Source organism: Heptranchias perlo, chromosome 3 (genome assembly GCF_035084215.1).
Source record: "Heptranchias perlo isolate sHepPer1 chromosome 3, sHepPer1.hap1, whole genome shotgun sequence".
NCBI lineage: Eukaryota > Metazoa > Chordata > Chondrichthyes > Hexanchiformes > Hexanchidae > Heptranchias > Heptranchias perlo.
In genome coordinates, this window is record NC_090327.1 from 121,824,855 (window position 1) to 121,837,392 (window position 12,538).

A 12,538-nucleotide genomic window follows, 5' to 3' on the forward strand; every position below is an offset into this window, starting at 1 on the left:
ATTCCCTTTCCTTCAACCACCTCTCTAACCCATTCTTAAATGTTGACGTGGTCTCTGCTTCAATCACTAACTCCGATAGTGGTTCTACAGCCATAAACATCTGTGGAGAAAAGTTTCTCCTGCTCTCTGTCCTAAATCTCTAACATTTAATCTTGCATCTATGGACGTTCATTCTAGACCCCTCAACCACTGGAAACAGTCTGTTTCTATCAACTCTGTTCCATCCCTTCACCTCTATCAAATTTCCTCTGCTCTAATGAAAACATTTTGGAAGTATTCTGTTATATTTTGTATTTCCTCACATCAGGCAGCATCCTAGTGACTCTGCGTTGTACCCTCTCCATTACTTCAATATCCTTTCTATAGTGTGGAGCCTTAAACTGCACACAGTTCTCCAACTGTGGACGTACTGTTCCCCAGCAACACCTCACCGATTTCTGCCAGGGGAATGGGGTTTTGGAGATGAACTCTTTTCATTTCAAAGCAGAAATTAAACGTTCAAATGTTTACTATGCAGATTTTATATGCTGCAGAGGATAATCTCTTCAACCAGAGCCAGTGCAGTCATTAGATCTTTTAGTGTCCTCTTAAAACTAAAAATTGATTTATTTTTTTTAGTTTTGTTATTTATAGAAAATCCTAAACGAGAGTTCACATATAGAGTGAATATGTTTGTCCCCAAGCTCTGTGAACTGGTTGTGGTGTGGCTAAGAACAGTTAAACTTAAAGCTAACACCTGCAGCAACTGAATCTGAACCAGGCAGCACACTGAGAATCACATCCCTTCCACACTACATGAGAAGCACCTGTTGTGGTTTAAGACCACAGGTCTATAGTGAGGGACTGATTTGGGAAGCAGGGCTCCTGTATCAGAGAATCAGTCCACAAAGGGGCCAAAACAAGTTTCAACCCATCGGTATGAAAGTAACTGAATAGGAAAGGATGTGGTGGAGAGATGGGGTTCACATACTATTGTAACACTGCTCAACTAAAAAGCTGACAGTTGAAACAGACACAGCCCACAGACAGGGGTCTCGTACTGGGTCATAACCAAATTAATCAACGCACCCTGACACCACACCAGTCTAGATTAGGGAGGTAATTGATCCATTTCCAAAAAACAACTACATCAGCACTCAGTTCAGCTTCACTGTAAAGTGCTCCTTACACTCTGACCAGCAATTCAACACACGTGGACATGGCCTACACTGGAGGGCCAATAAACATTTAGCAGCTGGTTTACCATTTCGCAAAGATACTTCGGAGAATCAGTGCAGCCTCCGCCTTGTACTGGTTAGAACTGAATTTACATTAAGAAGCCCCATCGGAAAGCAGAAGTACAGGTTTTAACCACGTGTTAGTCCAGTTCATTAACTGCTTATGACAAATATTACACCCAGTTTTAGAATAATACGTTATGGTGCAATAAAGTACATTCTGAATAGAGCAACAGCCTCCGAAAAACTGTTTGGCAAATCCTTGTCACTTTGGAAAGTGAAGAACCTGAAAGGTTGTGGCTGATTTTTGCTGCAATGTGTGTGTGAAATGATGATATAAATCATATTGAAACAGTGTGTTGTGTATTTGTAGAAAAAAATGACAAAACCTTTGACAAACTACGTTTCATGAACTTATTTTAAAAATTCTGTACAGATGCAATTGGAATGTGAGCATCATAAACAATTACAGAATTAAACAGCTAGATATTTCTGTAGTTTCATTCTGTGATGTTACAAGGAGGCATTTCCTTCTGTGCCGATAGATAGGACATCCTTCCAGCGCACAATGTGTCTCTCTTGGCTCACAGTTACAAACAGAGAGAGGGCACTTACACCAGTGGAGGCAAACTACCTGTGTGCACCACCACCGAAGGTTAACTGTTCAGGACTAACTTACCCGAAGAATGGGCCCCAGTCCAGGCATTACCAACCTGCTTGGCTTTCAGAACTGGTTAGGAATGTTATGACAATTTATAAATATATAAAAATGTAGGAAAACAGTTAAACAACAACTTACATTTCTATAGCACATTTAACATAGAAAAATATTCCAAGTTACTACATAGAGGTGTAACCAGACAAAACTAGGGGCAGAGTCAGGGTAAGAGATATTGGGAGTGACCAAATCACTTGGTGAAACAGCTGGGTTTTAAGGAGGGTTAAGTTGCTAGGTGGTTATTGTTTGTCTATTTAAGGAGAAGAGGGAGGTGGGAAAGGAGAAGTGGAGTAAGCAGCAGAGGCAGATATCATCTTGGTAAATAAGAAATCCATGAATTCCTGGTAGTTCTTGTTGATGAAAGTGGAAGGGAAATGAGAGAAGGGTTTAAGGAGATGATTGGTGGTGGAGAAAAGAAGCTGGGGGTTATCGTTAGTCTCCAGGATGATTCTGGAGTAGTGGGCAGTTTTGCTGGGAAAGCAGGACCCGATAGGGCTTGATGTGGTCCAGCCAGATCTGGTGATGAATAGCTAAACCAGTTGTGCACCATAAACGTTCAAATCTGCGTCCCTTGGACTTGGGAAGCGAGTACATAGGAACACAAGGAACAGGAGGAACCAATCAGCCCCTCGAGCCTGCTCCGCCATTCAATTAGATCATGGCTGATTAAGGGTTTTACTGGGGACTTTAAAGGTGGAGGTGAGGGGGTGATTGAGCAGATCGGTAGCTGCAGAAGTATTGTGGTAAATGGAGGGCCAAAGGCCAGACAGTCGGGAGTTTGAAAGTGCCGTTGTAAGTGATCTGGGGAAGAAGTTTTTTTTTCTAGTGTGGAAGAAGGAGATGGAAGGGGGTGAGGAGGATGTGGGTGCACAGGGATAAAATGAAGTGGTCAGAGATGGCCTTGGTCAGTGATTAAGACCATGAGAGGAGGTAGGTCCCAGGAGATGGTGAGGTTGAGTGGGTGGCTCACAGTGAGAGGAAGGACAAGATTAGCAGAACACCACAGGTCATTAGGAAGGGGAAGCACTGTGGTAGCAGGCACTAGATTCAGAGACACTCACATTTGTACAATAACATACAGCAGCACTGGTTACCATGTGTGAAGTCAGTTTGTGGGAAAGACCAGTGCAGTGAAGAGGAGTGGGCTAGCTGGTAGATGATTGAGTGTCAGTGCAAATTCTGGGGATAGTGATTTATTTCGGTATCGGGACGATGCTGGGACCACTGGTAATGAGAAGGGTGCGTGGGGAGAGTAGGAGGAAGTGTCCACTCAGTCTCTGTCGAATGTCCCTTGCACTGCCATGGGTGTTGGTGGTTCTGCGTCATCTGGTTCCTCACCAACATCTCACAGCTGCTCTCCATAGGCCTCCTGCTCCATATGGATACCTTGGTAAATGGCCAAATCATGGACATTTCTGTCTGAAATATTGATGGGATATTTGGGTGGGAATTAATAAGACCCCCAATATTCTTAATGTGATTTGCATATTTCACACCAATGATATTCATAGCCAAACATGCGCCCCAGTTACCTACATAAACAGACATGATCGATGTCCATACTATGTGACTATACACGTTAAAGCAGTCCCACAATCTCCTACAGTACTCACCCACAACAGATTCGGGAGGAGAATAAAACTGGCCATCAGAGAGGGGTCCAGGAAGTATGAGAGGTGCGTGCTCAGATACATCAGGTACTGTAAAGATTCCTGGATCTGGAAGAATGACACTAGCATTAGGGACACTGGCAGATCAAAATGATCAATATTACATTTTATATCCCTAAAGTAACAAGTTAGAAGTTGTAATGTTGTCCTACTGTCTCGGAATTTGTAAGTCAGCTTGTTACTGGTTTTAAATAAAGCGTACAGCTAGAGTAGAATGGCCAGGGAATAAATAGCATATGGGTAAAACAAGATTGGCTTCATTGAAAAAGGCGGTGTAAAATTCAGTGTTACAAATCACCCTTTATCTGCATTATCTATATCATCTGCTCTGCAACTTAATTTCACAACAGTATCAGAAGGACAGACAGCACAAAGGAACAGTAACGTTACTTACTATTTTCATCCTTTGCCTCTTGTGGCAACACCTTAAAATCCAGGAACCAGGTCTCGATCCAGGCCAGTATGAAGGATATGATTGGTAGCAAATAGGCAAAGGCTGTACCTTGGACCAGGAGCTAGAGTAAAACGAGACGTATTTAACAACCACTTAAAGAAAGTTAGCGACGGAAGACAGCCTCAGTATGGATCCTTCATTCAGAGTTTAGTTGCATGATCACTACATACCTTTGAAATAATGACTTTTGCAATTAGAAAGGCACTGGTGACAGCTGTTGTAATCTGAAACAGTAAAGGGAGGTTTTGGATCAATCTAAACTCATTTGAAGTAGGGGTTGTGACCACTCATGAAAACTTCGCACTTTATCCAAATTATTCATTGGATCAGAAGTACAATTTGGGTGAAAGGGAAACTCTGGTGTCTTGACCTTTAACTTAATGCCAAATATATTCCCTCACCAAATAACAACCGCGTTACACACAATGTTACCGTGCACCACAAACCATATTTTTAAGATCCCCAATTAAACATACAAGCATTCTGAAGTGATGTTTAGCAAAATGCAGCAGAACAAAAGTCAACATGCTAGCACCCAGGTAAGGAGGTAGATTCTGCATCCAATTGGAGGCTGTGGTTTAAAAAACACCTCTAAGGAGACTAACACTTGAAAAAACACAGCAACATGTCTTGGGCAAAGATGAGGAAATGGAGCCGAATAAATGGAAGATACACAATTAGGCTGCATGAATGGGAAATTGTGTCGCACAAAGGGGCTATCCCAATATCTGACGAGCAACAAAATTGAGCAAATTATGATGCACCAAAGATTGACAATTTCTCATTAAGAGATCACTGTATAAGTGAATAAGCTGAACTCTGTTTCCGGAACTCTGAACCATGGCTCTCACTGATGTTTTCAGGATTGAATCCAGCAATTTTCTATTAAATCAGTGGCCTTGATGCCATGGACAAACTACAATTGTATACTTTTATTAAAAACTGATTAATCAGCATAACCACAAGAATTAGTCCATATTTAAATCTATCTATACAAAGAATCTTGTACCGAGTGCATTACGTAAATTTAGCGCCACACTTCAACAACAACAACAACTTGCATTTATATAGTGCATTTAACATAGTAAAACATCCCAAGACACTTCACAGGAGTGATTATCAAACAAAATTTGACACCAAGCCTCAGGAGGAGATATTAGGGCAGGTGACCGAAAGTTTGGTCAAACAGGTAGGTTTTAAGGAGTGTCTTATAGGAGAGAGAGGCGGAGAGGTTTAAGGAGGGAATTCCAGAGCTTCAGGCCTAGGCAGCTGAAAGCATGGCCGCCAATGGTGGAGCGATTAAAATCGGGGATACACAACAGGCTAGAATTGAAGGAGTGCAGAGATCTCGGAGGGTTGTAGGAGGTTACAGAGATAGGGAGAGGCGAGGCCATGGAGGGATTTGAAAACAAAGCATGAGCATTTTCAAATCAAGGCGTTGCCTGATGGGGAGCCAATATAGAGGTCAGCAAGCACACAGGTGATGAGTGAAAGGGACTTGATGAGAGTTAGGATATGGGCAACAGAGTTTTGGATGAGCGCAAGTTTACGGACGGTACAAGGTGGGAGGCCAACCAGGAGATTATTTGAATAGTCGAGTCTGGAGGTAACAAAGGCATGGATGAATGTTTCAGCAGCAGATAAGCTGAGGCAGGGGCAGAGATGGCGATGTTACGGGGGTGGGAGTAGGCGGTCTCGGTGATAGAGCGGATATGGGGTCAGAAGCTCAGCTCAGGTCAAATAGTAATTGTACTTGATTGGTTGAAATTTCCTATCCCGAAATCTGCAGCAAGTCACAACTGAACAGGTATGGAACATACCCAATCTAAAGAGGGTACGAAGTTCCAATAAAACACCACAAATGATGTACGAAACAACCAAATAACAATGAACAGTCAGCAAAAACTACCAACCTAAAAAAGTAAACTGCCCCAGGTATTTTTTGAAACAGCTTCCTGTCATCTTGGACTCTCATTAAACCAAGAAAATTATTACTGGAAATAAGTCTTGTAATACAAATACAAAAAAAAAATCACAAAACCTACAAGAAAATAATTAATCTAACTTATGCAATAGTATATTGCAATAGTGTGTTTCAAATGCATTTAAGTAAAAAAATTCTCCAGGGTTCCAGCACTTAATTAGGCATATCGCGCCGCCCAGACCCGACACGTATCGCGCCGCCCAGACCCGACACGTATCGCGCCGCCCAGACCCGACACGTATCGCGCCGCCCAGACCCGACACGTATCGCGCCGCCCAGACCCGACACGTATCGCGCCGCCCAGACCCGACACGTATCGCGCCGCCCAGACCCGACACGTATCGCGCCGCCCAGACCCGACACGTATCGCGCCGCCCAGACCCGACACGTATCGCGCCGCCCAGACCCGACACGTATCGCGCCGCCCAGACCCGACACGTATCGCGCCGCCCAGACCCGACACGTATCGCGCCGCCCAGACCCGACACGTATCGCGCCGCCCAGACCCGACACGTATCGCGCCGCCCAGACCCGACACGTATCGCGCCGCCCAGACCCGACACGTATCGCGCCGCCCAGACCCGACACGTATCGCGCCGCCCAGACCCGACACGTATCGCGCCAGGTTCCACATGTACGCTGACAACAACTAGATCTACCTCACCATCACCCCTCTCGCCCCTCCAATGTCCCTCATTTGTCATACTGCTTGTCAAACCTCTATTACTGAATGAGCAGAAATTTCCTCCAATTAAATATAGGCAAGACCAAAGCCATTGTCATCAATCCCTGCCATAAACTCCGTTCCCTAGCCATCGTCTCCATCCCTCTCCCTGGCCACCGTCTGAGGCTGAACCAGACTGTTCGCAACCATGGCATCTTATTTGACCCAGAGATGAGCTTCAGACCACATATCCGCTCCATCACAAGACCGCCTACTTCCACCTCCATAGTATCGCCTGTCTCCACCCCTGCCTCAGCTGATCTGCTGCTGAAACCCTCATCCATCCCTTTGTTACCTCCAGAATCGACAATCCTAATGCTCTCCAGGCTGGCCTCCCACCTTGCACCTTGTAAACTTGAGCTCATCCAAAACTCTGCTGCCCTTATCCTAACTCACACCAAGTCCCATTCACTCATCACCTCGTGCTCGCTGACCTACACCGGCTCCTGGTCTGGGAACGCCTCGATTTAAAAATTCTCATCCTTGTTTTCAATCACTCCATGGCCTCGTCCCTCCCTATCTCTGTAACATCCTCCAGCCCTACAACCCTCCAAGATCTCTGTGCTCCTCCAATTCTGGCCTCTTGCGCATCCCCGATTTTAATCGCTCCCCCATTGACGGCTGTGCCTTCAGCTGCCTAGGCCCTAAAGCTCTGGAATTCCCTCCCTAAACTTCTCCGCCTTTCTCTCCTCTTTCAAGACGCTCCTTAAAACCTATCTCTTTGGCCAAGCTTTTGGTCACCTTTCCTAATATCACATGTGGCTCGGTGTCAAATTTTATCTGGTGACACTTTGAAGCGCTTGGGATGTTTTACTACATTAAAGTTGTATCACACTGTCCAGGTGTGCGTGTGTGGGCAGGGAAACAAAACTTGAAGGGAAAAAAACCTTTGCGTACATTAGATTTAATTTTTTTTTAAATCGAAGGCTATAAGCTCTCTGAGTGCAAAGTGCAAAATCAGCTGGTGCAGTTGGGGATGCCCCTCTGAGGCTGCTACCTGAGCACACTGTTGAGCAGAGTGCAGGGAGCTTTACTCTGCACATTTCCCTAACTGGGCTCGATGTAGACACAAGTACCAAGATGCTTCTTTCCCTGCATTGATAGTCCCTATCTCAATAAGCACAGAAATTCAAATATACACAACTTTAAAAATAAACCTCTCCTGGTTCGAAGTGGGGACATGAGAACAGAGTGTTCAGATTTTGGCCCACACTTAGATGTTCACTGTCTTAACACAGAGGGCAAGAACAATACCATCACATGACTCACCGCTATCGCCCACCAGTGTTGTAACCTACATAAGGCATACGCAAACACCAGCACCAAGAATCGGAATAGCGCCAGTAACTGGGGAGGACAAAGAGGATTAGATAAAAGCTGCACAAAGTTTAGAATGCTGCATTAAACAAATATTTCAAGGGAAATTAGAAAATCTACTCACAAATATGTCAAAGTAAGATTTGTGGAAGTCATAGTGAATAACTTCTTTTTTTAAACTATTAATTATGCCGCCATCTACCTAGAAAACAAAAAGATTCAAGTGAAATAATTTTGTCAGAAGTGGTTACTGAAGCGAGGCTTATACCAATTGGCCCAGTGAAATAATCCAACTTCCAGATATCTGATGGCATTTATTAGGATTGTAAAATGTGCATCAGAAACACAGAACAATCTTCACCAACAAGATTTGATGAAACACTTAAAAAATATCCTCATTTATCAACAGTTATCCTAATAAAATTATTTTACCCTTGGTTTGTGGAGTTCTAACATATTGCTGTTACTGAGCAGTTACACATTGCGCTCGATTCTTCGAATATACCATAGGTTTGCCACGGAATTGCTCACAGCAAGTTCAAGACGTGGAGTTTGATTTCCGATGCTGCTCGCAGTACTGGCTTACTCTGGACTGGAATACAACGAGAGATTCTGGCACTATTAACTCGACAATAAACATCCTGCGACAAAGGTTTATCGTGGTTCCGGGTGAATCTGCATTTAGTGGACTAATATTTTGAAAAAGAAAAATTTTAAAGGAGTATGGGAATGGGTCAGATGCATAACTCTTTGAGAGCTGGCACAGGCGCGATGGGCCGAATGACCTCCTACTGTGCTGTAAAATTCTAGGATTCTATAAGAACCACATTACACTAATCAAAAGAGATTTGAATGATTCAAGGCCATCAAAAAACGACTCCTGTCAGACTGAGTGGGAGTGAATGTCAGTAACTGGTTGTTAAGTTTCAGTTTAATTTAATGCTGCAAATCCTGGAGCCTCAAACAGTAATAGAGATCACAGGGCAGCACCATCTCTCTGGAACGTCATGACAATATTTCTATCTGCATGCTCGATGCACAGTCTCCCTAGAACCCATCCTGTTAGGCTACACTGCGTAGCACACAGCATGAAGAGGTATAACAGGAAGAGGTAATGGCAGTGATCACAATATATGGACGGCTCTTTCTGGGGTAAACACAAAGACAGCAGGGTAGTGACGCCTGCAGGCAGGGGGGCATTGAAGAAAGGATGGATAAATTAGTACAAGCAACTGGGGGAGATGAGCTGGCAGTGGCTATAGGGGTGAGAATCAACATGAAAAAGTCAGTCAGTCAGAGGTATTCAAAACTGGCTCTATGCTGGAAGTAGAAGGAAAGAAGAGGTAAAGTTTCTGGGGTCTTGCTAGTCTTTAGTAAAGCTGCTCAGTTCCTGCGTAGAGTTCTGGGTGTGCGTGAGTGACTGCCCAGATGGTGACTTTCAGAAGATGTTGGACTTGCAACTAAAGGACTGTTTTTAGCATAAACCCGGGTGTACAGCAGTGATGGGTTGTATCTCACTTAGGCGAACAATTTAGACTAAACACCTATATAAAGAATTACCTGGACAGTTCTTTTTTAAGTTAGTACATGGGAAGTGAACAGATAAATGGACAGAGGTCGTATGACAGATAAATCTATTAAACCATGAGCACAATTGTAACTGCAGTTAAAAAAAAGGCAAACAGGATACTGGGCTGTATTAGCAAAGGGGCAAAGTACACATTAGAGGGTCCTCTGGCTACTGTACAAGATATTGATCAGATCGCGTCAAGAATGTTGTGTGCAGTTCTGGTCAACTAGCCAATGGAAGGATGTTGCTGCCCTTGTGGGAATGGAGGTGAAGATGATTGTGGTTATCAGAATTTAAAGTTATGAGGAAAGTTGAGCAAAGCTGGAAAAGGGACTTCTAGGTACAGACCAGCAATAAACTTTAGGCATCGCTGGTCCGTTTAACACTTAACTTGCCATGAACAGAGGTGCCAGCCAAACTCGCAAAGTTACTTAGCATCAACCACGCATGAGGGGTTGGCACGAGTGTAAGAGGTTGGCACGAGTGTGAGAGATGGGCACCATCCCAATAAAAAGCTATTTTTAAATAGACAATAAAAGTCTTCCCAGTGGTTTCCAAAAAGGAACCAACTAGTCACATTAGTTTGGTGGTTCAGTACAAAGAATTATTGGACCAATTCCATTAAACTCAGTTTTGAGCTTTATCAAGTGATCTCACTTTCACAACCAGTCATTTAAGGGCGGATTTTACAAGTTAAGAAACAACTTGCTTTTAATTAACCCAGGACATCCCACAGTGGTTCACAGCTAATGAAGTGTTTTTGAAGTGCAGTCACTGTTATGATGCAGGGAAACACAGAAGCCAATTTGCACAGAGCAAGCTCCCACAAACAACAATAGGATAAATGAACAGATAATCTGTTTTTAGGTGTTGGTTGAGGAATAAATATTGGCCAGGACACTGGGCAGAACTCCCCTGCTCTTCTTTGAATAGTGCCAAGGGGTCTTTTACGTCCGCCTCAGAGGGCAGAGGGGGCCTCGGTTTAACATCTCATCTGAAAGACAGTGCAGCACTCCCTCAGTACTGCACTGAAGTGTCAGCCTAGATTATATGCTCAAGTCTCTGGAGTGGGACTTGAATCCACGAGAGAATAATACTGGCTGAGCTAAACTGACATCTTAAGTACAAAATGTGCGTTCCCAATGCAAAGCCTCGCGTGGCAGAAAACACCCATCAGAAAACCGCAGAAGAGGTTCCAATACTCCCTGCTCGTTCCCCGTAAGCCTCTGTCCCCAATACTGTCCGCCCATTCCCAGTGAGGCTCTGTCCCCAATACTGTCCGCCCATTCTCAGTGAGGCTCTGTCCCCAATACTGTCCGCCCATTCCCAGTGAGGCTCTGTCCCCAATACTGTCCGCCCATTCCCAGTGAGGCTCTGTCCCCAATACTGTCCGCCCATTCGCAGTGAGGCTCTGTCCCCAATACTGTCCGCCCATTCCCAGTGAGGCTCTGTCCCCAATACTGTCCGCCCATTCCCAGTGAGGCTCTGTCCCCAATACTGTCCGCCCATTCCCAGTGAGGCTCTGTCCCCAATACTGTCCGCTCATTCTCAGTGAGGCTCTGTCCCCAATACTATCTGCCCATTCTCAGTGAGGCTCTGTCCCCAATACTGTCCGCCCATTCCCAGCGAGGCTCTGTCCCTAATACTGTCCGCCCATTCCCAGCGAGGCTCTGTCCCCAATACTCTCTCTACCCATTCCCAGTGAGGCTGTGTCCCCAATACTGTCCGCCCATTCTCAGTGAGGCTCTGTCCCCAATACTATCTGCCCATTCTCAGTGAGGCTCTGTCCCCAATACTGTCCGCCCATTCCCAGTGAGGCTCTGTCCCTAATACTGTCCGCCCATTCCCAGCGAGGCTCTGTCCCCAATACTCTCTCTACCCATTCCCAGTGAGGCTGTGTCCCCAATACTCTCCACCCAATCCCAGTGAGGCTCTGTCCCCAATTCTCTCCACCCATTCCCAGTGTGGCCATGGTCCATGTCCCCAATACTTTCCGCTCATTCTCGGTAAGCCTCTGTCCCCAATCATCTCCGCCCACTCCCAGTGAGGCTCTGTGCCAGGAGCGAGGTTTTATAAAACCACCCCTCTCAGCCAGCATTGTTCAAACTGTTCCTTTACAGTACCATCAGGGACAAGTTATTTGCAGAATTTACAGGGATAAACACAAACCCATTCACTAAATCACAAAAAACTACAGGAAAAAATGTTTAATACTTACATTTAATTCTATTATCCACAGCAAGCCGACAAATAAAAGGTCAAACGTAACAAATAAGCAGAAAGTCCTCCTGACATCAGAAATAGTTCTTTTCTCGCTGGATTTGTGCGGCTCTAATCTAGCCGCTAGCTGGGACGTGTTCATTGAATGAGAGGTACTGAGGGAAGTCCTGGGAGTGAAACTATTGACCCCAGCATTCTCCTGGTCACTTAGCACTCTGCTCATCCTGCACGGCTCTGCTACACATCAGCAACAGCTCCAGCATCACCATAAGCTGCCTGCTGCACAAGGACAGGAAAATGAGAGTTCATTAAAGAGTCCAACAGGAGGAAGCTAAAACGGTAACAACACTCTCCTGCTTTCCCTAAAAAAAACCATGAGATTCAATTTAATAAAACTCTCCCTCCTCCGCAACCCCCACACCCCGAATGAAGCCAAAAGTCAGCAGATTGATAGGAAGCGCTTGGTGTGGAGTGTCACACGTCCCATTTCCCCATACCTGCCCCACTCACGCTCTGCATCTTATTGTAAACAATTTTACAACACCAAGTTATAGTCCAACGATTTTTATTTGAAATCTACAAGCTTTCGGAGGTTTCCTCCTTCCTCAGGTAAATGTAATACATTTACCTGAGGAAGGAGGAAACCTCCGAAAGCTTGTAGATT

The 12,538-nt window shown here is 44.8% G+C and overlaps 1 protein-coding gene across 6 annotated transcripts in view; it reads right to left on the reverse strand.

Moving 5' to 3' along the window:
* stard3nl (STARD3 N-terminal like) overlaps positions 1-12,538 on the reverse strand; it is a 79,681-nt gene that overhangs the window by 12,451 nt on the left and 54,692 nt on the right. For 5 of the 6 annotated variants that reach the window (XM_067981902.1, XM_067981904.1, XM_067981895.1 and 2 more), the window contains exons 2-7: positions 11,873-12,153; positions 8,209-8,286; positions 8,037-8,114; positions 4,230-4,283; positions 4,000-4,120; positions 3,549-3,653 (exon numbers count right to left, since the gene is read on the reverse strand). In XM_067981902.1, the coding sequence (XP_067838003.1) occupies positions 3,549-3,653; positions 4,000-4,120; positions 4,230-4,283; positions 8,037-8,114; positions 8,209-8,286; positions 11,873-12,097 (661 nt within the window). In that variant the 5' untranslated portion in view covers positions 12,098-12,153. The remainder of the gene's footprint in view (positions 1-3,548; positions 3,654-3,999; positions 4,121-4,229; positions 4,284-8,036; positions 8,115-8,208; positions 8,287-11,872; positions 12,154-12,538) is intronic. The other variant, XM_067981909.1, reaches the window with a different exon arrangement.